This window comes from Dermacentor andersoni, chromosome 3 (genome assembly GCF_023375885.2).
Source record: "Dermacentor andersoni chromosome 3, qqDerAnde1_hic_scaffold, whole genome shotgun sequence".
Taxonomy (NCBI): domain Eukaryota; kingdom Metazoa; phylum Arthropoda; class Arachnida; order Ixodida; family Ixodidae; genus Dermacentor; species Dermacentor andersoni.
This window is the reverse complement of record NC_092816.1, coordinates 230,283,064-230,310,244: the sequence shown is the minus strand read 5'-3', so window position 1 is coordinate 230,310,244 and position 27,181 is coordinate 230,283,064. Positions and strand designations below refer to the sequence as shown.

General features: G+C 46.5%; 1 protein-coding gene across 4 annotated transcripts in view; it reads left to right on the top strand.

Annotated features, from left to right (window-relative positions):
* Positions 1 to 27,181, top strand: part of LOC126536545 (2-Hydroxyacid oxidase 1-like) — a 258,247-nt gene that overhangs the window by 6,393 nt on the left and 224,673 nt on the right. For all 4 annotated transcript variants that reach the window (XM_055072769.2, XM_050183569.3, XM_050183562.3 and 1 more), the window contains exon 2: positions 1,677 to 1,834. In XM_055072769.2, coding sequence (XP_054928744.1) covers positions 1,677 to 1,834 — 158 coding nt within the window. The remainder of the gene's footprint in view (positions 1 to 1,676; positions 1,835 to 27,181) is intronic.

Below are 27,181 nucleotides of genomic sequence, written 5' to 3'. Positions count from 1 at the left end.
ATTAAATACCAACAGCGTGCTTTACATAGTTCACTGAGCTTGCAGGGGAAATGCCGCTACATGCATCGTACAATGCACAAAGATTGGAAGCAGACTAGTAATCGGTAATCATTTTGAAACCGATGTGGTTAACCTGCACACTTAAAACTTTCCATGTATTTAACTAGTGCAATGGCCCCTATTTCTGGTAAATAATAAAACATTTTTAGTTTCAGTGCGCCGAAAAAACTGGGGTAACTTTTTAGGGGCATCTTATAACATTATTAAACGGGTTCAGAACGGTGGTTTAGCAAATTTTATTTACTCCCATTTGAAAAACACACTTGAAAACTTGCGTGCACATGGTCCTTCACAATTGCCATACCTCGTTAAAATAACAACTTTCTGAGTTATATCTTTTTGAGATAACATGAAAACTGAATTAAAACGCTTTTGAGCGCTTCTATAGTCGCATTAAAAGCTTCGCTGTAAAAAAAAAAAGTATTGTTGACCACCTATTGTTTAGAGCGTTGGGTTTCTGTGCTCGAAGGCAAAAGTTCGATGCCACTGTAGCTAATCCATTTCGTTTATTGGGATAGCCATTGTATGGACATTCCACACGCATTTTTGCCGCCGCCGTCACCGTTATGTTCCGTATCAAGTCCAAGGGCGATAACACCGTCGCCGCGCGTCGTGCTCCGGCAGCTACTGCGCATTTCGCGACAGCGCGGACTGACGATCGCGGCTCATTCTCACGCGCGATATGTGGAGGAAAGCGCGGAGGCAGCGCAGGACTCCGCCAACACGTGCGCACATTGCCCGGTCGCGCGCGCCGTATCTCGAAGGGGATCTGCTTTCGCCGCTCTTGCGTTCAATCGATCGAAGGCAACTTTGCTCGCGGGTCCTGCCGCGCCTGCTGACACCAGCGTTTTCACAGCGAGTGTTCACCCTCATCGAGTGTAATATGTTCATGTTTGCTTGTGCGCGCTGACACCACGCTTGTTGATTCAGTTAGCAAGCGAATGTTCCCCAAGTTTATACGGCCGATAAAAGTACTATCCTTACTTCGTATAGCTGTCTAATAATACTGTATCGCAATCGATGCTTCGCTTTTCGGGAGAAACTGCGTGTTTTTTGTAACACAAGTCCTGAATGAGGCGCGGCAGAAACCTACCTACCCGCCTGCTTACTGCAACGTGCAGTGTAGATGAGGTGAAGAATGCTTCACATTAAATTTTAGCTTTATTATGTATTCTCGGTCTTCTTTATTTCACATCGTATTTAAATTTTTTCAACACGTTATGTACTAGGAACGAAGGAGGGCGTCTACCGGCGCTTTTTTGCCTGAAGACACACTAACCTAAGCCTTGGTCACGGCGAATCGCCTTTCTCTTACCATGGGCTAGGCATTCGCCCTTTCATACTAGGCATCACTCTGAAGACCACCGAGATAACTGCGCTACTAAGGTGAGGTGAAGGGTAGCTTAACAACAGAACACCACTCGCTTGCTACGAAGGAGAATGAGTCAGAAGTGGTTACCCGTCAAGCCGATCCATCCTGGATCAAGCCGGTCCATCCTGGCCCGTTCAGGCCAGGATGGACGCCGCCATGTCGAGCGATGACGTAGTTTTCGTTCCGTTCTGTAATCTGCCGGAGACGCAAACCGGTTAGGCGACATTCATGCATTTGTTCGCAGACTTCGACTGCTTCCTCGGATGCTGCGAGACGTGAGCCGTCGGGATCTGAGCGTTACGCTGCTGGGCGGCCGGGAACGGCTTTCCTTCCCGGTAGGAATCGCACCCAGCGCCATGCAAAAGATGGCGCACCCGGATGGAGAGGCAGCCACTGCTAGAGGTGAGGGGAACACGCAATTCATTGACGGAAATGCGAGCACCGCGAGCAGGCTTGTATCGTTATGCGCCACCTGGCCGGTTTGCTGGCACTTGTAGTCCTATGAACGACAGATGAGGCGCTACGGATAGGCAGGTGTCAGAAAGGCGCCAATCTCGACTCCTTTGTGGCTGTGGTCATGTAGGCACTATGATGCATACGCTGACGAGTATTTACGTCCCCTTGATAAACGGCATGGACGCTTTATATATCTGTCGACTTGTTTGCGTTCTTTTTCTTTTTCGACCAATAGTATGTTCAGTACTTTGAAACGCCAAACTTTGCAAAGTGGATTCTGCCTGTTGGCCGACTGGTACCGCTTATCTAGACATTATTTACACGCTAAAACCACGAAAATGTATCTGTTGCTGCATTTTTGCTGGTTTTATTATGCTCTAATTTAGAACAAAAATAAAATTCTTCCTAGATTTCTCTGTTTGGGAACATTTGTCGGTCTTAACGAAATGGTTTTGCCAGCCGCTTTATCAGTCTACGCAGATGCTTAGTCTACAGTCTACATGCTTAGTCTATGCGTGCGTGCGCGCACAGGTGGGTGCGCGTGAACCTGAAGTGTGAACGCGCGTGTTCGTGCCTAAACATGCATGCGTGTGAACGTCTGTGCGTCACTGTACCTGCATGCGTATCTGAGCGTAAGTATTTCTTCGCGGAGACAAATGTGCCACGCGGTTTAAAGCGTTCTCGTGATCCACGAGACAAAGCACGGCATTCTCTCGAAGCGAAACAGACGCGACGAAAAAAAGAAGCGCCCGCACTTGCGTGGTCCTCCTTCCTTCGGCAGCAGCGCAACGTTTGTGGCGGGCTTCCGCCGTCGCGCATCGCCTCGGCGGCATGCGCTACGCCGACTAGTAAAGCACTTCCACAAGACGCTCAGCAACCACTGCGCCACATTTGGCGAGACTTGTTGCATAAAAAAAGAACTTGGAATCTAGTGACCGTTGGTTTCGAATTTTTGATTTAGGTCGTCACTTTTTTATTAAAAAGTAGCAAAAATCGAAATTTTCTGAAAGCAAAACTATCATGTTTACAACTCTAACTCGGCAATGAAAAATGATATCGCAATTATTTGAATTCCACCTAATAGTACATATAAAGCAGACAAAATTCTTATAAAACACAAGAATCTCAAAAAATTTACTAACATGGAAATACACCTTTACCAGAACCTTCGTACACAACGTAACAAATTTACGTAAGATATATGACATATCAAATTTTTTCTGCTTTCAGTGATCTAGTAGATGACGTTTACAGAACCGCGATGTCTATTCTAGATGCAAAGATAGTAATTTGTAAACTTAGTGCTTTTATTTTTTGCAGACTTCGAATTTTTGAAAATCTTTTTCGCAAGATTCAAGCCGTAAGTCGAAATTCCGCTTCCAACAGTCACTATAATTTAACTTTCTCTCTCAAATGCAACAAAGTCCATTAAAATTGGTCCAGGGGTGATCTCAGGAAAACTTTTTTGCGTTTGCATGTGTTCGAACAGGCGGCGTCGGAGTTGGGCTAAAGATTCCGATTAAGGGCATGACATTCGCTATCGCTTCCGCTACCCCACGGAGCGCTGTAATGGTCGGGATTTCCTTTTTGCTTAACAAAGTGAACACGTGCGATTGCGAGTGCTCTTTACAAGCCTTCATGGAATCCGTTCCTTCTACAGCGTGCGATTCCAAAATATAAAAGCAAAACGCCTTGCGAAATGAGGAAATGTTTATTTTGCTGTATAAGAATTATCGTTCCGGGCTTTTTGTGCACTCTTCAACTGCCGTGATGGTATGCAGCAGCAGTTCGCGTACAAAGCTCCACTGGGTGGCATCAGCTTAAAAACGTAGATTTCAACCATGCGTTATTCTAGTAGTTAGAGCTTGTAGAATACCTGCGTGTAGAGGCGAAGGGTGCGGAAGTGGTAAATAGGCGAAATTGCGAACAAGGCAAATTCATTTTTAGAAACATGGCGTAGAAAACATCTGACACGGGCCGCAAAATAGCTTGCATACTGTTGTGTTGACATCGCTTGTCAATAATGTGTGAACGAAACTGTTGAAAGCACTTTCCCGAAGCAAGTTTCAGCGAAACAGATGTAAGACTTGTTACCTACAATGACACGCCTGTCATGGTCTAAGGTATCGTTTATGTTGGTGTAAAATGCCATGACCAGCGCGTTCGTTCGCTACTGGTGATAGCTCAGGATACCAAATGGTCCCGAATTCCAACGTTATTAGGTCAGGAGTGGCTAAGGAAAATAAAATTCGTCTGGCCGAATATAGTACGAGTGAAGAACAACCATGACGAAGCATAGCTTCAAACAGGATACGGTGCCATCAAAGGGTTTAGACCTAGCATTGTTCTTAAGGAAGGTACTACTCCCGTTTTTTGCAAAGTGAGACCCGTGCATACTATTTACGCGAGCAAGTAGGGCTTAATATGGAAACGGCAGACATTTTGTATCGTGTGAAGCCCAATACTTGGGCACTAGTTATAGTACCTAAAAGAATAATGGGATTCGACTGTGCTGGGATTGCAGAGTCACCGTCAATCCTTTCTAGACCATGACTCTCTGCCCTAGGATATTTTCAGTACCTTTCAAGCCGAAGCCGTGTTTTCAGTTCTTGACCTGAGTAAGGCTTATCTGCAGCTTGAATTAGACGCTCAGGAACTGCTCACAAGTCAACATGGGCTTTTCTTGGTACCGGCGCTTACCTTAGGGTGCAGCCTTTGCACAGACCGCATTTCAGTCTCTGATGTTACGCGTGGATTGCGGAGGATGGCCTGCTTTCTTGACGATGTCTTCACAGCCGAGGGAGCCGCGATCAGTGCCATGAAAGAGCTGAACAAGTGTTCGTGCGCCTGTGCGAACAGGGTACCAAGGCCAAAGCAGCAAAGCGCAACTTGTTCCGACTGCGCGTCCCAAATATAGATAGCGATGGGTCACATACAACCAGTGACGAGGCGAGGGCCATCAAGAATGCGCCCAAGCCGAACAATCTCGCGAAAGCGAAGGCTTTTTTGCGGGTTTATCAATTTTTACACAAATTTCTTGCCAGTTGTAGCTACGGTATTGTAGCCTCTGCATAATTTCCTTCAGAGTGAGACCACGTGATGAGCACCACGTGATACAACTGTACTTTCAATTTGTGTAAAACATTGTTGACGGATGAAAGTGTGGTCACGAATTATGATGTAGCGAAAGAAATTCACCTGACGCGTGGCGCTTCCGAGTATTGCTTAGGAGCCGTGTTGTCGCACGTAGTCAATGGCGAAGAGAAGCCTATTGCTTTCGTCAACATTGCTGTCGGTGTCCGAGCGTAACTACAAATAGAAAGAGAGGCACTCAGAATCGTCCTTGGAGTGAAAAAATTCCACAAGTATCTCTATGGCAGGGCAGTTAATGTTTTAACGGATCACCAACCACTGGCGGTGCTGTGGTAACCACCAGGGTGCACATATCGCTGACATTTCTGGCAGACTGTCACTAATTAACTTTTTAATTTATTGCCTTACACCACCTAATTCTATGTACGAAATATAGCAGCTGAATTATCACGGCGTATCAACTTGAAACGAATCCTCTGGACAGCCCCAGTTATGAGAAAATAATTATCAAATTGTGCGACGATACAAAATAGTGTTCTAGGTACTTTTTCAAGGAACCTCTATTTTATTCATTGAAGCACAAAAGCAACTGTAACAACAATTCATTTCGAAGGACACTTAGAAAATTAATACCTCGCAACTGGTGTTCTCCAGGGAATTCGTTCCAAGCGGATACGCCGTGCGTACTCAGCGGCTATAATTCGTAGATTGAAATATCTGGCGTAAAGCAATAAATTAAGAAGGTTGTTAGCGTAACTATGTTAATTGTTCAATTGAATATTTTAATTTGTCGTAAATGTGATAGTCGCCTCATCTAATTATTTACATCAGAAGTTAGAATTGTGCGGTCTCCATAAATAATCTTTATAAAAATTGGTGTAGCTAAAAAGAAAACAATCTGTATATAGCACCACGCCGCCGCCTCAGTAGCTTGACTTGATTACAAGGGACACAAACTAATAACTTCTAAGGTGCAAGAATTCACCACCTTTTCTCCATGTCTCAGATAGCGCTATAACATAACATTTCAGACTTTGTCGTCTTATAGGAGTTATCATTTCTTCATAACATTGGTTTAAGCTTCTCACATCACAGTTCAAGAGGCGAAGCAGTGCGCAGCTGCTATATCTCACCGTATAGGGCGTAACAGTGTCCATGAGCGCGCTGTTGCTCGCAGACAGTGTGTTAAGACGAATTACACAATCTTGAGTAGGCTTGAAGTAGAAGCAATGTGAGCTGTGCCAGCAGAATCCACTTTCGCGCACAACTTTCTGTGGCAATGAAGTGACGGACGCAAAGTGCGCGCGAGTGAAAGAAGTCCTAGATCGCGTCGCAGATCCGCGTTAGCTTAAGCTAGGTCTAAGAAAAAAATAAACACCATATTTACAGCAGACAAATAAGACAAAACACACCACTGAGTCTATAGGTTCGCCTATTTTGCGTCTTTTCCATTTTGCGTGTTGGCAAATGCAAAGCCGTCGCACGTTGAAGCTGCGCCGCTTCAGCGTCTGTTTTCATCCACGTTCCTGACTCTTTCTAAAGATGCTAATTTTGCACTGTGCTCCTCTGACTTGAATGTAGGCCCAACCCATGTCACCTTGCACAGCCTCATTTGCATTTTTGCTGTGAGATCCCCGAGCCTACCTGCAGTTCGAAACACGCCACCTGACCGAAAACTGACAAGCTGAACCGCAACAAAGTAATACAGAAATGAAAGGCGCAGTGGGGCTCGAGCCAACCGACTCGCGCTGACGTTATCAGTGATTTTCGACAACGGTGTGTCAGAGCGTTCGGCCATCTATTTTATCCGCTGTTGGCGCCGCAACCTAATTCATACTTCTACGACCCTGAGCTCTGCGACTGTGTTATGGAAACAGCGCTTTTGGAACAACGTTTATCCATCTGAAGTGCTGCCATGTGAAGTGTCAATAAATTCCCGATAGGAAACAAATCGCTGCAGTGGTTTCATCACGAGACCCTTTTACTGTGATTTCAATAATACGGGCACTCCAGACGCCTTTCTACCATATGCGTCGCCGTCGCTGTCGCCGTGAGGTTCCAATAAAGTCCAAGGGCGATAATGTCGTCGCCGTGCGCGATATGCTGTTTGTGCGAGTGAGAACGTGCGAGGGATCACGGCTAGTACTCGTCCGCGAGGCTGTCGGGAAGGGGCGTTCTACTACGGGCGGCTACGCGCGTTCTCCCGGGCCGCGGTATCTTGAAAGCCATCTGCGACGGGGACCGAGTCCGCCGCACGCTGTGTTTTTCCAGCTTAGTTCGCGTTGCTGCGAGAGGCAGCACGAACGTCCATTCGCTCGCTGCTGCTGCCGCGCTTCCTCGCTACAGCGTTTTGACAGCAAATTCCCGCGGTCGTCGAGGGAGATTTGTTCATGTTTGCTTGTGCGCGTGTGTCACCATGCTTGTTAATTTGTTTAGCATGCCTAGAATTGCAAGTTTATACGGGCGATAAAACTACTATCCGTACTTCGTATAGCTGTCCACTAATTTCCCATCACAATTGATGTTTCGCATTTCGGGCGAAACTGCGACCTTTTTCAATGACCGAAAACGGCCTCCAAAATTCCAGTGTTCTCCACAGAATCCGGTACTTCAAACTTCGCATCCAATTTGGCACAATTTTTCTGCGGTAAATAATGGTACCTCTTGCATGAGATGTCGATCTATGAGCGTAGAACACATCGCCTAAGGATATTTTTGAAATGTGGCCTCCATAATTAGTTATTTGATAAAAACGGTGTTTTCCCATAGAATACGCGCATGTTTTTAGCAGCGACCGCTAGAGGCATGTTTCGCGATATCAAAGAGAAAAAAGAAAGAAAATATTAAGGAGATGTTGCAAAAATGCTAGAACAAAAAGCATATCTAACATCTCTGATTACGTCAAGGAGGCTAGGTGAGTATTTGTCGCCATCCAGTTTCAAATATGATGCCAGTTATTCGTCGTCAAGCAAGGAATAAAGGTGAAAGTGACTGTGGGTGGTCAGCAATAAGTAGGAAAAAGAAGGCCGCATCAGGAATATCTTGGAACCACATTAACAAATTAGCCAGAAAGTCTTGAACAGTAGGGGAACCTATTCTATACGATGGAGGCAAGCTGAGAGGGCACGCGGCATTACATTTCATCCAAAAAGTAACAGCCGTATGATTTAAAGGCAACAACGAGATGGATTACGAGATAAAAAGAAGTGTATGAACCGGGACCAGACGGAAAACGAGCTAGTCCTGAGAAATAATAGCTGGAAGAAGTGCAAGAGGAAGTTCTTAAACGCGCAGCCATAGGGATAGGCGAAGTTCCTTAACCAGGACTGAAAAGTGAGGAAGCACTGTTGAAAGCATCAGAAAACAATGCTCAAGCTAGGTGAATACCAGCCAATTGGCGACAAAGTATAATCAGTTTAATTTATAACAGTGAGACGAAAGAAGATGTAATTCACTTATATAGACAGTTGAATATTACATGAGTAATATACAGGTTAGCAACGCAGGGATATAAATTAAATACTTGAAGCACGAGCAGAACAAATGGTGCATTGGAAGAACTTTTGAATGGATTGAGAATTCACTCAGCATCATCATCATCATCAGCCTGGTTACGCCCATTGCAGGGCAAAGGCCTCTCCCATACTTCAACTACCCCGGTCACGTACTAATTGTGGCCATGTTCTCCCTGCAAACTTCTTAATCTCATCCGCCCACCCAACTTTCTGCCGTCGTCTGCTACGCTTGCCTTCCCTTGGAATCCAGTCCGTAACCATTAATGACCATCGGTTATCTCCCCTCCCCATTACACGTCCTGCCCATGCCCATTTCTATTTCTTGATTGCAACTAAGATATCATTAACTCGCGTTTGTTCCCTCACCCAATCTGCTCTTTTCTTATCCCGTAACGTTACATTTATCATTCTTCTTTCCATAGCTCGTTGCGTCGTCCTCAATTTAAGTAGAACCCTTTTCGTAAGCCTCAAGGTTTCTGCCCCGTACGTGAGTACTGGTAAGACACAGCTGTTATAAACTTTTCTCTTGAGGGATAACGGCAACCTGCTGTTCATGATCTGAGAATGCCTGCCAAACGCACCCTAGCCCATTCTTTTTCTTCTGATTATTTCAGTCTCACGATACGGATGCGCAGTCAAGTAGATATATTCCCTTGCCACTTCCAGTGCCTCGCTACCTATCGTAAACTGCTGTTCTCTTCCGAAACTGTTAAACATTACTTTAGTTTTCTGCAGATTAATTTTGAGACCAACCCTTCGGCTTGGCCTCTCCAGGTCAGTGAGCATGCATTGCAGTTGGTCCCCTGAGTTACTAAGCAAGGCAATATCATCAGCGAATCGCAAGTTACTAAGGTATTCTCCATTAACTCTTATCCCCGATTCTTCCCACTCCAGGTCTCTGAATACCTCCTGTAAACACGCTGTGAATAGCATTGGAGAGATCGTATCTCCCGGCCTGACGCCTTTCTTTATTGGGATTTTATTGCTTTCTTTATGGAGGACTACGGTGGCTGTGGAGCCACTATAGATATCTTCCAGTATTTTTACATACGGCTCGTCTACACCCTGATTCCGTAATGCCTCCATGACTGCTGAGGTTTCGACTGAATCAAACGCTTTCTCGTAATCAATGATAGCTATATATAGGGGTTGGTTATATTCCGCACATTTCTCTATCACCTGATTGATAATGTGAATATGGTTATTATTGAGTAGCCTTTACGGAATCCTACCTGGTCCTTTGTTTGATGGAAGTCTAAGGTGTTCCGGATTCTGTTTGCAATTACCTTAGTAAATACTTTGTAAGCAACAGACAGTAAGCTGATCAGTCTATAATTTTTCAAATCATTGGCGTCCCCTTTTTTATGGATTAGGATTATGTTAGTGTTTTTCCAAGATTCGGTACGCTCGAAGTCAGGAGGCATTGCGTATACAGGGTGGCCAGTTTTTCTAGAACAAGCTGCCCACCATCCTTCAGCAAATGTGCTGTTACCTGAGCCTCCCCGCCTGCCTTCCCCCTTTGCATAGCTCCCAAGGCTTTCTTTACTTCTTGCGGCGTTACTTGTTGGAATTCAAATTCCTCTAGGCTATTATTGCCGACTTTGTCTCTTAACGCATACATCTGATTCTCGCCAATGCCTAGTTCCTTTTTCACTGCTTTTAGGCTTCCTCTGTTCCTGAGAGCATGTTCAATTCTATCCATATTATACTTCCTTATCTCAGCTGTCTTACGCTTGTTGATTAACTTGGAAAGTTCTGCCAGTTCTATTCTAGCTGTAGGGTTAGAGGCTTTCATACATTGGCGTTTCTTGATCAGATCTTTCGTCTCCTGCGATAGCTTACTGGTATCCTGTCTAACGGAGTTGCCACCGACTTCTATTGCAGACTCCTTAATGATGCCCATAAGATTGTCGTTCATTGCGTGAACACTAAGGTCCTCTTCCTGTGTTAAAGCCGAATACCTGTTCTGTAGCTTGATCCGGAATTCCTCTATTTTCCCTCTTACCGCTAACTCATTGATCGGCTTCTTATGTACCGCTTTCTTCCGTTTCTTCCTCAAGTCTAGGCTAATTCGAGTTCTTACCATCCTATGGTCACTGCAGCGCACCTTGCCGGGCACGTCCACATCTTGTATGATGCCAGGGTTAGCGCAGAGTATAAAGTCTATTTGATTTCTAGTCTCGTCATTCGGGCTCCTCCACGTCCACTTTCGGCTATCCCGCTTGCGGAAGAAGGTATTCGTTATCTGCCTCTTATTCTGTTCTGCAAAGTCTACTAATAACTCTCTCCTGCTATTCCTAGTGCCTATGCCAGATTCTCCCACTGCTTTGTCTCCAGCCTGCTTCTTGCCTACCTTGGCATTGAAGTCGCCCATCAGTAGAGCGTATTTTGTTTTGACTTAATTCATCGCCGATTCCACGTCTTCATAGAAGCTTTCGACTTCCTGGTCATCATGACTGCATGTAGGGGCGTACACCTGTACGACCTTCAATTTGTACCTCTTATTAAGGTTCTCAACAAGACCTGCCACTCTCTCGTTAATGCTATAGAATTCCTGCACGTTACCAGCTATATTCTTATTAATCAGGAACCTGACTCCTAGTTCTCGCCTCTCCGCTAAGCCCCGGTAGCACAGGACGTGCCCGCTTTTTAGCACTGTATATGCTTCATTTGTCCTCCTAACTTCACTGAGCCCTATAATATCCCATTTACTACCCCCTAATTCCTCCAATAGTAACTGCTAGAATTGCCTCACTAGATAACGTTCTAGCGTTACACGTTGCCAGGTTCATATTCTAATGTATATGAGAATTCACTCATACACATGACCCGCTGTGGTTGCTCAGTGGCTATGGTGTTGGGCTGCTGAGCACGAGGTCGCGGGATCGAATCCCGGCCACAGCGGCTGCATTTCGATGGGGGCGAAATGCGAAAACACCCGTGTACTTAGATTTAGGTGCACGTTAAAGAACCCCAGGTGGTCGAAATTTCCGGAGTCCTCCACTACGGCGTGCCTCATAATCAGAAAGTGGTTTTGGCACGTAAAACCCCATAATTTAATTTTTTTTCATACACATGCAACGTCTAGCTAATATCTGTGGGCAATGAGGTGGATATTTAGAGTTGATGGTCGGCGTTTAAAATCGGGTTTTATGTTATTCAATCAAAGCAATGAGAGAGAGAGGAAAGGGGAAAGGCAGGGAGGTTAACCAGAGAAAAAGATCCGGTTGGCTACCCTACGCTGGGGAGAGAGGGGAGGGGGAGGTAAAGTGGTAAAAAAGTAGAGATAAAGAAAGGAAGGAGAATAGACACACAATCACAGTCGGTCACTGTAATCAAAGCAATGAGCATACATTGCAATAAAGGGCCAGGAAACAACTAGGGCAAACAAAAAGATACAAATAGCTTGGTGTATGCGTAAACGAAGGCATATATGGAAACATAGGAAAAGAATAATAATAGCACGGGAGAATAGAAATGTGGTTATAATGAGCCATAAAGCGTTATGGGAATACAATAGGTACGATGTGCTCCGGAGTATGTGGGAAGGTGTGATGGTTCCATGACTTGTATTTCGAAATGCAGTTGTTTGTTTCAAGTCCGGCGTACAATCAGGACTCGAATGCTACTAATGGTCAGCAGTAGCAATGACAAAGAATGAAATTGTCCAACTCAAGAGACAATATAGGATTCGCCGAACCGTCAGAACTGTTAAAGAAGCAGAAAATAAGGGATATCCGAAATTATAGCCTTAGGAAGACTGAGGAAGCAGTAAAAAATGGACGCAGCATGAAATCACTGAGAATGAAACTTAACATGGGACAAACCAAGATGAATGCACTGAAAGATAAATAGTGTAATATCATCAGCGATTTCGAAGGTATAGTAAAAGCAGTGGAATAATTCTGCACTGACTTGTAGAGTATGGGGAGGAGCCACGACACCTCCATTCGAAGTAGTAATCAACAAGTTACAGAGACTCCTTCTATAACTGGCAATGAGGTTAGAAGGGCCTTGCAAGACATGAAACGGGCACAAGGAGCAGGAGAATATGGAATAACAGTTGATTTAATTAAACATGGAGGAGACATAATGCTTGAAAACCTGGCAGCCCTCTCTACATGAACTCTCCATCGACTTGAAGGGTCCCAGAGAACTCGAAGAATGCCAACATTATTCTAATCCGCAGAAAGGGAGATGTTAAAGAATGAAAAATTTGCCGTTCCGCCGAAACGGTGAAGCATCGATTGCGACAGCAAATTAGTACATACCTGTGCGAAATAAGCATAGCAGTTTTATCGGCCGTATAAACTTGTAAACATTCGCTTAATAACTAAATTAACAATGATAGAATATGTAAGCGTGACTCAGCGAGGACGTAGAAACACACGGTGACAGCGCTTTGTGTGTCTGCTTCTTTCTATACGTACTTGTCCAGTCGCGCTTACACATTCTATCATGGATCCAAACCAACTAGCCCGTCGACGTGTTTTAATTAAATTAGCCGACACGGTGTCACGCGCGCACACATCGCTCGATGACAGCGGAAACTGTCTGTGAAAACGCTGGATTTAGGAATCGCGGCAGGAGCCGAGAGCCAATTGACCTCCGTGAATATGTCGCTTCAATGCGTACGAAACGTCGAAATCACAGCGCACACGATGCTACCGGCACTGCGGGCACTCTGCAAGCATCGCAGATCGCCTTGAAGATGAGGCCCGTGCGGGCGCGCACTTTGGCCACGCCGCAGACCGCTCTCAAGGCACACGAGCGCGTCTACTACGGCGTCCGCGATTCGCGTGGCCAACGCGTAGTAGACGCCGCGGTTATGTCCACTCTGCATCACCGAAGCACCGTAGCAGCCGCCGGAGAAGAATGCCCCTCTTTCCTCGGCTTACCCCTCTGCCTCACGCGCCACAGTAGAGGCCACGCATCTGGGCCGCATTCCTCGCTCGCGCACGCGAGATTGAACCGCGTTCGCCGGCTCACTCTCACAAGGTTTCACTCATACACAACCTCACGGCGACGGCGATGGCAGAAATTCTCCTGGAGTGGCCATATAATTGCCATCGCAATAAAATTTTAGGCTCATCACCTTACTCCCAATATTATATCATGACGAAGTGATCCTTTAGTTGAACGCTGGCACTCTTGTCTCTGCATTTGCGCTTTGTTTCTTTACAAATTCTGGGAGCTGCCACTCCCTCGTTGCGGCAATGGACGAAGATCCTTCGGGGGACCTTCCTGGCGCCCAGCCGTGCGGTCGGCTTACGTCCAGGAAACGTGTGAGCAACTCAAGCGACACAGACAGCGAGGCAACCGAGTTGTAATCGGACAGCTATGACTCCTCGGACGGCGACTTCAAGGTTGTCATGAGCCGAACTGCAAAAAGAAGACTGCTCCAGACATCATCGCCAGCAAGAGTTTCAACCGTGAAGGATAACCGCAGCGCTGGCCGCACACTGTTTTCCTGCCCGTGGAACCTATTACCTACCAATTTGCGGCTGCTGAACAGGCCGGTTCTTTCTTTGTTACTCGAGCGCAACGCACCGAAAGAAATCAGACATGAGAACAAACTCTCGGAAGAATATCCTGGTTGTAGACATTTTACATCGTAGCGCACTACATAGACTTCGGAATGTCACGGAAACCGACAAAGTAAAAGTGCGGTCAGTGATCCCTACAGACAGTAATGGCACTGCTGGGGTGATTTATGACGTCGACGTTTCCATTCTGGCCGACGACTTGCCGATATTAATAAAGCCAACAACAGAAGGCACTTTCATCACGCATCTCACCAGACTGGAAACACGCTGCATGAAGCTTGTGTTTGTGGGAGACTGCCTTTCCTCTCACGTCGAAATTGGCCACGTCCATCATGCAGTTCGGCCTTACATACCGAAGCCCCTGCAATGCCATATGTTCCTGAAGACTGGCCATGTAGGGAGCGTCTTTTTAAACAATGTTTTGTGCCCTCGGTGCGCTGAATCCCATTCAGAAGACACCGGCCGCGCGACTGCTCTGTAGTGCCTTAATTGCCATGTATGGTGCCCACGATACCTCATCGAGGGCTGCCCGCGGGTCCGGAAAGAACTCGAGGTTCTGAAGCCCATGTTTCGGGACCATTCGATACACAGCGAGGCTGCCGCTACACTTAGGCGGCGACGGCACCACCACGCAAGAGTGCAACGAAACGCCGCAACAAGCAGCACGCCGTCTTCCGCCAAGGTGGCTGCTGCGTTAACACAGGGTGGCACCATGAAAGATACCGTGAAAATGAATAAAGTGGCAAAGCTCGATCATCCTGCAGAGTGGCCCGCACTTACACGAGCACAACCCGCCTCGAATACCGCCGCAATTATCACCCTTACAAACCTCTGATGCAACGACGGCTGATGATAGCCAGGTTATAATAATCTTGCGGTCACTGAGGAATGCTAGGCGTGCTCTACTAAGCAACATGAAAACCCCGTCGGCGCAGAGCACCCAGCAGGTACTGGACACCCTGGGTCCAGTGCTTGCGCCTTTAGGGTAAAGCAATGGCCCGCCAGATGCCATCGTTTCGAGAGGAGGTGCGGTATGCATCTGTCTTCCAGTCGAACGCTAGAGGACTTAAGTAGCGTACGTCTGACTTTCAACTATTTGTATTCGTGAATCAGTTTCCCATTACTATCATTCGTGAGCCAAACCTGTTATTTCGCATCAGACTGTCCGGGTATGAGTGAATTATGTCCTCCACTCACGGGCAATGCAGCAGGATTGTTGTTTTTATACGCCGTGACTTGATACATGTTTGTCACCCAATGTCACCTGACAATGACAACCAGTACGTGTGCTTGACTGTGAAGAAGAGCAAGGTCACTTTAACAATTCTGGGAGCCTACTTATCACGATCAAGTCGTCTAAACTTCGAGCGCTTACGGGAAATTTTGACGACTACACAGCCGTGGGTGATCACTGGAGATTTCAGTCCCCATCAATATCTTTGTGGAAGCTCCAAGATTAACTAGAGAGGCAGAAGATTGGTGTCCATTGCCTCTCAGCGAGAACATTGTTAAATGATGGAAGCCCCAGCTATCTGTGAGAAACAGCGTATAGTAGCTGCCTCGACCTTAGCTTTGTTTCGCGTTCCTTTAGCAAAATGGTTCAATGGTTTTGGACTTGGAAACGCGGGGAAGTGACCACATCCCAACTTATCTCACAATTGAGGGGCTGACAGACTCCAAGTTGTCCGTACCCGTCCTGTGCATCGACTGGTCGAAATATAAATCGATCCTGGAAGACTGCTGTCAAGAGGACATACCATTCAGCCTAAGGGACGCGAAAAAAGGTGCCTTATAGGTTGCCACACATTCGATTCTGAAAAGCTCCGCGCGCACCGAATCCGACATCGAGTTAGAGGAAGTTCGGGCAATTTGACGCCGTGGGGAACGAGGCTATAGGCGCACGAAATCCATTCATGATTTGCGATCGGCCAGGCGTACACAGAAGAAAGTACAACTCCGTATGAATAAGCTGGCTTCACAACGATGCATGTCTTTCTGCGACTACCTGGATCCCCGAAAGCCTTTGTTTCTTATATGGATAACTGTTCGTGGCCTCCGTGCAATCCCTGGGAAGCGCGACCCATTTAATTCCCTGGCTCTTTCCCTCAAATGCAAGGAGATCGCAGGATCTTTCTGTAGGAGGATTGCCGGTGAAGCAAGTTACACTACAACGCAGACTCCTGACCATTCTCCCGTGGTCCCCGCATGGAGTGCTTTTTCTCTCTGGATGAACTAGACGCCGCGCTTGCTCTATGCCGGAGCTCCTCCGTGCCAGGGCCAGGTGACATTACGTACCACGCTCTCTGCGCACCCTCGGTGAACGAGCTCAAAAGGCACTTTTGCTCCCGTACAGACTCCTGGAGTACTGGCACGGTTCTCCAGGAATAGAGGTCGAGTTACCTGATTCCGCTTCTCAAAGCTGGCAAGTCATTTTTGGGCATTGCGTCATACCGTGTGATCGCGCTTGCTAGTTGTGCGGGAAAATTAATGGAATGGATAGTTTTTACACGTCTGGAGTGGTACTTAGACCACTATGAAATTTATCCACACACGTTGACAGTATTCAGGCGTGGCCATTCATCTATAGACAACGTTGTCGACTGGGTGACGTACGTCAAATTCCAGAAGGCCTGTAAACGCTTGTCTGCTGCCTTATGCATAGACGTTAAAGGGGCTTACGATAATGTTACCCATGAAGCCATCCTTAAAGCGTTAGAAGCAATAGGACTTTGTGGCAAGATGTATCTCTGGGTTCGTAGCTACCTACAGATGCGATCATTCTACCTGCTCACCGGGGATGACCCGACACCCCAATATTACAGAAGTCGCGGAGTCCCTAAGGGCGGAGTACTAAGCCCAACACTTTTAATCTAGCCTTTTTGGACTACTCGAGGACCTGTCAAACACTGTTCGACTATCTACGCCGACGACATCTGTTTCTGGACGTCGGCGGTGACACAGCTTCAGCATCGTGCTCGGCTTCAGAAGCCGGCCTCATTGACATCATGCTACCTTCGCAAACAAGAACTGGAGGCGACATAGGAAAAGTGCGCAATGGTGGCATTCACCCAGAAGCCAATGTCGGCATACGGCATATCAATCAACGGTCAAGTCATTTGGCTTTGGCAACAGCGGTAGTGAACCTGGCACATAGGCATACATTCCCCTGTTCTACGCAGATTCTTCGACCGCTCTTGTGTCCCCGGTGGCAGCCTGTGTGGAGCTACCTACGCTTTTCGTCTTTGGTGCTGAATCGTTCCTGTGTTACCTACACGTGCGGATTCCTCAGTCCGGCCGCTATCTGCATGATAGCGCCGACGATTTCTACTACCGGGTGCCACTGTCGTCCCGATTCCTCGCTATAAAAGCCGCTGACGTGGAAGGCAACGACACTTTGGCAGCAGCGGTAGCGAACCTGGCACGTTGGCTTACATTCCCCTGTTCTACGCAGATTGTTCGACGGCCCTTGTGTACCCGGCGGTAGTCTGTGTGGAGCTACCTACCCTTTTAGTCTTCGGTGCTGCGTAACTCCCGTGTTACATACACGTGCGCATTCCTCAGCCAGGCCACCATCTGCAGCTGATAGCTTCGACGATTTCTACCACCGGGTGGCACTGCCGTCCCGATTCCTCGCTATAAAAGCCGCCGACGTGGAAGACAACACTTTGGCAGCAGCGGTAGCGAACCTGGCACATTGGCTTACATTCCCCTATTGTGCGCAGGTTTTAGTCCACGCTTTGTAAAATTTGCTCTTTAGTTTATTTCTACTCTACCGCTGCTGCCACTCGAGCCTGCTTCCCTGTGTTTCCGCATCCTGTTCCCATGGCAACTGTAGGCACCTGTTGCTCATGCAATGAAGTTGTTAGCTCTGATGAAGTGTCTGTGTCATGTGGCGAATGTAAGGAGCTCTTTCACATTGAGACATGTGCTGGCTTATCGGATAAACAATATAAGAAAAATTCTGAATCAGCTAAACAAAAGTGGACTTGCTCTGCATGCAGAGTTGAAAGAAAGGATAAAGAAGGCTCAAGCGGGAAGTCGTCAGCTGACGAACTAAATGATATAAGGGGCGCCATAACGTAAATCTATGCCAAACTTTTCTATTCCAATTCTGCAATCAGTCCTCCGCGATTGGTCAAACTTTTTTGGACCACACCCATTTCACCTGTCTGTAACGCGACGTCCGTAAAACTGTGATAGCTCCCCATCTGATAAACGTGCGCACACGGATTATGCATGATTTGACCGAACAAAAGAAAAATAGTTATTTCTGATTCGACGCCTCTTCGCCATTAGCCCTCGGCTATTGGCCAAAAGTTTTCGGACTGCGCCCACTTCACCTGCCTCTCACGCGACGTCACAAAACCGCAAAGACTCACTTCGTAAAAGTGACGTGTACGCGATAAAGATGCATTAATATGTCGAACAAAACTGAATTTTCTTCTGAATAGCCGCAGGCTGCCCCGTTCCGAAAGGAATAAAAGATGGCTGCCGCCGACCGCTCAGGCACTGGCTACTCGTACCTGTCAAAGAGCATGGGTTTATTTGCGTATAACAATACTTTCTGCGTGCTCGTATAACGTAATCGAGCCCTTTCGCCACGTATACGACATAACTCTGTCAACTGTTCTTTGCTGGGGATCCGATTTAACGGCATTTATAATGGTCCGTTACATGCCGCCGCGATTTTCGACGAGCCACCGCAAGCTAAGTAAGGGAAAGCGGACCAATCGCAGACGCCGGTACCACCCTCTTCGTCCGGTTATCGATTTTCAGTGCGGTGGCTCGGCCCTACCGAATCCCTCTCCAGTTGAGCGTGCTCCTCGCCTATTGTGAGCCAATTAGATAAGACAAGCCACTCAGTGTAGGCAATGCTATTCGTTTTCCAAGCAAACAAAAGTGACCTTCTATGAAGAAGGGGAGCGTTTGATTGGTCTGTTCAGACAACACTGACCGCCCGATGCTTGCGTCGGCGGTTACGCAAATTTGACGTCAGGAGATTGGAATAAAAACATATTGGAATAGTTTTACGTTATAGGGCCCAAGGTCGCTTTTAGCGAACATAAGTCAAAAGTTGGATGAGTTGTTGCCGCTCAAAGAGACTATGCCAAGCATTGAGCGGTCGGTACAACTAATGTCTGATAATTATGACGAGATGTTGGCACGATTGGCCGCGCAAGAAAAGGAAACGAAAGGAATCCGGAAGAGGCTTGAACACCTTGAACGGAGCTCTCAGGCTAGTGACGATGCGACAAAGAAGTTAGAGGCGGATCAATGACCATAAACAATGAATAGTCGCATTGTATCAATCATTTGGACTAGGTTTTGAAAATTGCTCAATACAACAAAAGCGGTTACTCTTCCAAAATAAGATGACTAACCTCGTTGCTCAGTTTATACGAACTATCTTACTTCGCTCTAATCGCAATAAACCATGGTTCTCTAAAATAACTGGAAAACAAAAAGAAACGTCTGTTTCGCTCCGCTAAACTGAGGCCAAGCCCTAGCTCCTGGGAAAAATACTGTGTATCTGAACGCGCCTACCTGATAGCTATCCGGCAACAGAAGCACTCATTTTTTCATTCAGACCTACCCCGCATGCTCAGCAGTAACCCCAAAAAATTTTGGCAGGTTATCAATCCCCAGTCATGCCCTGGTGTCAGAATTTCGAAAGATGGTGAAATTTTACCTGATATTCACTGTGCCAAACTGTTTAACAATGCATTTTTATTTGTGTTCACTACCGAACCACACGTGCGTCTTCCTGTTTTCCCTGTTGCTGCCATGGCTCCAATGCCGGATATTATTTTTTCACCAGATGGAATATCCGCACTAATTGATAATCATAAATTATCTTCCTCAGCTGGTGTTGACGATATCACGTCAACGCTTTTAAAAAACACGAAGCGCATCTCTGCCATGTATTTAACCCTGCTCTATTCCCAATCACTATCATCAGGCACGCTCCCTAACGAGTGGAAAAAGAGCAAGGTCGTTCCAGTCTACAAATCAGGTAACCGTAATTCACCCTTAAATTATCGTCCAATATCCATAACTAGTGTCCCTTGCAAAATAATGGAACACGTCATATACTGACACGTAATGAATTTCCTAGACAGTAATAACTTTTTTCATCCGTCGCAACATGGCTTCCGTAAAGGGCTGTCATGTGACACTCAATTAGCTACATTTCTTCATGACCTACACTCAAATCTCGATACGAACACTGTCAGCGACATCATTTTTCTTGACTTTGCAAAGGCGTTTGATAAAGTAGCTCATCAACGCTTATTATTAAAACTTTCTCGCTTGAACCTTCACCCCAATGTCCTAACATGGATAAAATAATTTCTTAGTAACCGTTCACAGTCCGTCAGTGTTAACAATACTACCTCAGAATTTCTTCCCGTAACATCAGGCGTACCCCAAGGTTCAGTCTTAGGTCCCCTCCTGTTCCTAATATACATTAACGGTCTTCCATTGCATGTTTCCTCCCAGATTCATATGTTTGCTGATGATTGCGTTGTCTATCGAGCTATCACTAATAGTGATGACTGCATTTATCTTCAAGATGACCTGAACAAGATTACAGCCTGGTGTGATCAATGGTTAATGGTGATAAACAATAATTAATGTAAATCTATGTCAATTTCCCGCAGCCGTAATCGGCATGACTTTCTCTATACAATTAATGACATCCCAATCGACACTGTAAAATCTATTAAGCACCTAGGCATTACGATCACGCATGATTTAAACTGGTGCTCGCATATAACTAACATCATATCATCTGCTAACAAAACCATGGGATTTCTGAAACGCAACCTCCGCAATGTTCCTCAACAGGTAAAACTACTAGCATATAAAACACTGGTTAGGCCAAAACTCGAATACGCATCACCTATAAGGCATCCTCACCAGATTTACCTCAGCAACGCATTAGAATCCATACAGAACCGCGCGATACATTCACCCGACATACTCATATGATATCACCGTATCACCATTAAAAGTAGAGTCTGGTTTGGACACACTTGCGCACCGTCGCCGTATCGCGAGCTTATCATTATTCCATAAATTGTACATCAGCTCGCTTCGCCACGCACCTTACATTGTACCACGCATATCGCTGCGCACGGGCCACCCACTAAATGTTGCTCGCCCTAGCGCACGCACTGTCGCCTGCTCGTCATCATTTTTCCATCGTACAGCTAAAGACTGGAACGGCCTTCCCCACCACGTCGCTGCCGTCACCACCTCATCTGCCTTCGTGGAAGAAGTAACGAGTATTCTGTCTGTAAAATAACATAGTCGGCAACCTCCTGTATTTTTGTACCACCCACCCCTTATGTAATACCCCGCAAAGAGTTTTTAAGGTAATAAAATGAAATGAAATAAATGAGCTCGAGTGGAGAAACCGAGGGTAAACCTGCAAATTCACGGTGTTAGTGCTGCTGACAATGAAAATTTGTTTGAGAAAGTGAATTATCTTGCCACTTTGATTGAGGTCCCTGTACTTACTGAAACCGATGTCAATGTCATTCAGCGCCTTCGATGCAAAGCCGGCCGCATTCCTGGTAAAATTGTGAGGTATCTCAGGCAATCTGTTCGAGACCAGTGGCTGGACAGCCGCTCAAAGCTGAGGGAAAAGAAATCCGAGGTGTTCTTTCAGGAAAACATGACCAGTTACAACCGGCAACTGCTTCGAAAGTCTAACTGCGCCAAGTCTAAAGACTTGGCGAAAGTGAACGGGTACGAATTCGCGTGGCACAGGAATGGAAAGATCTTGCTACGAAAGGCCGAGGGCGACTCTGTGATTGTAGTGTGTCAAGATCAAACTTTCCTTCCTGAGCCTGCTCTCTTGTGAGCCTACTGAAGTTGATCATTTCCGCTTAAAGATGGCTACTGATAGTCCTTTCTTTCCGCACGAGGTAGATAATCTTGTCCCAAATCAACATGCTGGTGCATTGAGGTGTCTTCACCTTAATGTTCGTTTGCTCTATAACAAAGAAACAGACATAGATGACTTTATCAATGGTTTTCATTTTTTGTTTGATGCTGTAATGCTCAGTGACACTTGGTCGTGACGTGCCTAAGTTTAGATATTATCAATCGTTTTGTGTGAACCGAACGCCGCGGCGGCGGCGTTTTGCTGTTGTTGAAAGAGCATGTAAGTTGTGAATTACGTCCAGACTTTTGTGTTTGTTGCGAATATCTTGAAATGGTAACAGTTCGTGCGAATGAGTACATATTTTCTGTTTGCTACAGGCCTCCAAATGAAAATTTTCTTCCTTTGTTTTTATGAACAGCTGCTGTCCTTTACTGCAGAAAATAGCAATTACTTGGTGTCCGCTGGTGATATTAAAATCGACATGCTGACCACTTCTGTACCACAAAAGGCTATGTTAAATATTTTAGCTTCAAATTGTTATAAAAACTTAATTCGTACGCCAACAAGGATTACAACCGAAAGTGAAACATTGTTGGACTTGCTCGTTACAAATGCTGACACTGAAAATGCTACTGGTGGGGTGATGTCACACGATCTTAGTGATCACCTTCCCGTATTTGTCTTAAGAAAACACAACTTTAGAAAGAACAGGAAGCATGAGTATATACTTTGCCAAAGTATTACTCAAACACGTCTAGATAGCTTCAGAGACGAATTTCTACGGTGCGACCTAAAACAAATTTCAGAAATAGATAACGTTGAAATCGCGTATGACAAGCTGATTGATGAAGTCTCTCGGACATGTATGAACCATTTTGCTGAAAAAAAGCTCAGGCTCGGTAAAAAATTACGGAAGCCGTGGATAACCCCGAATTGCTAAAACGAATTCATTATAAAAATGCGCTCTATCACGAGTTCGTCAACACTAAGGATTCAAGTACGTTAAAGGAATATAAGAAACGATAATTGCATAGGAAGTCCTATTTTCATGCAGGATTCGAGGGTTGTTCGAACAAACCTGATATCTTATGGGAAAAGCTAAATGATGTCTTAAATCGTCGTAAATCAGCTCCGCGAATACAAATTCTATTATTTGGTGGAAACGAAGTATCGGGAAGTGCTCTTGCAAATGTTTTTGATGATTACCTTGTAAACTTTTCCGGTAATGGTGCGTCGCCTGATATTACTGAAATTATGCCAAACAGAAATTCATCTTCACTCTTTCTTCACCCCTTTATTGAGCACGAGGTGACATAAGTTTTCCTTTCCCTAAAATATAGCTCAAGTTGCGATTCAGAAGGCATGCAGGTTCACCCTATCAAGTATGTGCTTGATATCATTACCCCGAATATTACCTACATTATTAATTTGTCTTTGTCGAGCGCTATCTTTCCTAAGCGAATGCAAATAGCCAGAGTGTCAGTATTGTTCAAGAAAGGTGACGGTAATGATACTAAAAATTACAGACCCATTTCTATATTACCTGTTTTTTTCAAAAGGTCTAGAAAAACTAATACTACTGCAGGTTTCAAAGTTTCTTACAAGCACAGCCTGATTTCTCCAGCCCAGTTTGGATTTAGGAAACGACGCGCGCTCTACAGAATTAGCACTACTCCGTCAAAAGGAATGTATTTTATCGCAATTCGACATTAAGAAGTTTCTCCATGGTATTTATATTGATTTTACTACAGCAGTTGTTTGCATCTTTCACTCTGTTCTACTTGATAAGCTTGAAACCTACGGTATTCGAGGGCACTGTGTAAGCCTTATAAAATCTTATCTTGATAACCGCTATCATATATATATGTTGAAATAAACAGCAGCCGCTCAAATTTGAAACATATCACCAGAGGCGTTCCTCAGGGTAGTATTCTTGGCCCTTTCCTGTTTATTGTATATATAAATGACTTTGTAAATATCTATAAAGATGCGGAATACGTAATATATGCAAAGGATGCCAGTATATTTTTTTCATCACCTGACTCTAGTAGCCTTCAGAATAAAGCTAACACCTCTCTGAAAATTCTTCATGTACGGTCAAAACAGAACTGTCTAAAAATCAATATGAACAAAACAAAAGCAATAATCTTTAGGCCCAAATCTAAGCAAATATTCATTTCCATCAACCTCGTTTCGACGATGTAAACATAGAAATTGTAGATAGTTTTAAAATAATTGGAGTTATTTTCACACAAAATATGCTATGGGACATCATCAACATCATCAGCCTGGCTACGCTAACTGCAGGGCAAAGGCCTCTCCCATACTTCCTAACTACCCCGATCATGTGCTAATTGTGGCCATGTTGTCCCTGCAAACTGCTTAATCTCATCCGTCCACCTAACTTTCGGCCGCCCCCTTCCTGGAACATATTGAATACTAAGGTCAGCACGAGGACGCGTGAGCAAACGAGGTCATTGACCTGCCTGAATAATGTTCTAGCAACGAATGAAACTTACGTGGTACCCGCACTGAGAAAGTTCGCCACGTACTCTGAGCGGCTTGATTCGAGCAAATTTTCATCTCTCGCTCCAAGATTTTCGCTTTAATCTTGACAGAGACTTGTACAGAGTACGTCGGAGTAAGTATAACTTGAAATTGTCATCTATTCTATAGAATTTTGTTGAGATCTGTCACATCACGGGCCACGCGCTCTGGAGATCGCGCCACCATTCCCTGTGCCCCTTCAGTTGTCGAGGCCTGGGCGCATGTTCTGAAAGCATTTCAAGTGAATGTCGCCCATGTTTCGGCACGCAAGTTGCAGTATGAACTGGTAGGTGTGAAGGAGATGCAAAGGGAGAGGGTTCCACGCGTTTTATACAGAATACCCTGCGCGAATTGCGACTAACTTTACATCGGCGAAAAGAATAATTTTTCAAAGTGCTGGAAGCAAGCAATTTGTCATATCAAAGAACATATCTAGAAGTGAATTAGAAGTAAAAAAAAGAAGAATGTCGTTTCCGGTGCACCTGTGAAGCGCGTGGCAGTCTGATTATGCTATTGACACGTGTACTTATCTTTATCGGGCGACCACGTTTCGCCGGTTAACAACTGTAATCGCACAGCGCGGGACGCGCCTGCATGTATCCGACGTTTCTGGAAAGTTATCGATGCTTCTACCCGGGTGTCTGTTGTCGCCGAACCTCGCGTTATCTGATTTCATCGCTTGACGCGAATTGTGTAGAACTTTGTAGAAGGCATGCGGGTTCCAACGATTAGTCTGGAACATTCGATGACTGCTGTATAAAAGCCGACGCGCTTGACCCGCTGATCAGATTTTTCGACGATCGCCGACTGTGTTCGCCGCTTTCGTTGTGCTGTAAGTGTAGCCTGTTTTGTGCGCACAGGTTCGCCCAATAAAATCTAGTTTTGCCTTTCACAGTATTGCTACTGTGTTCTTAACGTCACCACCACGTGACATCTGGTGGAGGTGCTTTACGTTCATGTACCGGACGCCCCCGACAAGCCGTAATCCAAGCCCGGACCGCAAAGACAACACCAGCGCCGTCCCGGAACATCGAGCAAGCCGCCGTCTTCAACAGCTGCCCCCGGAGCACGGACTTCTACCTGAGAAGACCAAGAAGATTGTCGCCAAGGAAACCCCAATGGCAGCCCCAGCGTCACCCATCGTGCTGCAGCAGCCCAGGGAGCCTCCGATGTTCCGCGGTTCAACATTCGAGGACCCGGAATCCTGTCTCGAGACGTATGAGAGGGTCGCCGCATTTAACAGCTGGAACAGCGACGACAAACTGCGTCATGTCTATTTCGCATTGGAGGACGCCGCCAGGACTTGGTTCGAGAATCGAGAAGCCACCTTGACGACGTGGGACCTGTTCCGAAGCGGCTTCCTGCAAACATTTACGAGCGTCGTGCGAGAAGAGCGAGCCCAAGCTCTACTGGAGACCAGAGCGCAGCTGCCGAATGAGAAGATCGTGATCTTCACTGAGGAAATGACCCGTCTGTTCCGCCACGCCGACCCGGAAATGTCAGAGGAAAAGAAAGACCGCCTACTGATGCGTGGTGTAAAGGAGGAACTTTTCGCCGGGATGTTAAGAAGCCCACCGAAGACCGTCGACGAGTTTCTTCTTGAGGCGACGAACATCGAGAGGACACTGGAATTGCGGAACCGGCAATTCGACCGACGCACCAAGCCAACAAGCTACGCCGGCGTTCAATCAGTGGCCACCGACGACCTGCGCGAGACCATCCGGGTAGTCGTACGAGAGGAGCTTCAGAAGATCTTCCCTTCATCGCAACCTCAAGTGGCCTCAATCGCCGAAGTTGTCAAACAAGAAGTTCAGCGATCACTCGGAGTTCCCGAGGTACAATCACAATCATCGCAGCCCCAGCCAGAAGCGATGACCTACGCCGCCGTCGCCCGCCGTCAAGGTCCTCCTCCACGACCGCGCCAGGGCCCTGTAACGCCGCAATACCGTCGTCCGCCGCCGCCGCCAGCACGCCCACCCGTCGCCCAGCGCACCTACGTGAGGAAGACGGACATTTGGCGAGCCCCTGACCACCGCCCGCTCTGCTACCACTGCGGCGAAGCCAGCCATGTGTACCGCCGATGCCCATACCGCGACTTGGGACTGAGAGGGTTCGCCGTCAACGCACAGCGCCCGAGGGACGGTGGACGCCCGCGTGACATCGCCGACTACCTCGCCGCCACTCAGTGGAACCCTCGACGACCGTCCCGTTCGCCGTCACCAGGCCGCTACCTGTCGCCGCAGCGCCGACCGTACACCGGCCCAGCACGGGGCCGCTCTGCGAGCCCATATCCGGAAAACTAAAGGCAGCAACCGATGGAGGTGCGGTTGCTGTTCGTCGAACTGACGAAGATCCTCCGCCGCCGACGAAGACGCCGAAGAAACCATCTCGACGACATAATAACGGCACGCCGCCGTCCCGAGGAAGTCAGGAAGCCAAGACTACACTGACGAAAGACGACTTGACGATGCGACGTACTAGCTTCAGTTCAACACGACGCAGCCGTGATCCGACGCCAAGACCTAACTGTAACGCAAGACAAAGAACCACCGACCTCGACGTGCTTCTCGACGGCCACGCAGTCACCGCCTTAGTAGACACAGGAGCCGATTACTCCGTCATGAGTGGACCCATCGCCGCCCAGTTGAGGAAAGTTAAGACTGCATGGGAAGGCCCTCAAATTCGGACCGCTGGAGGACAC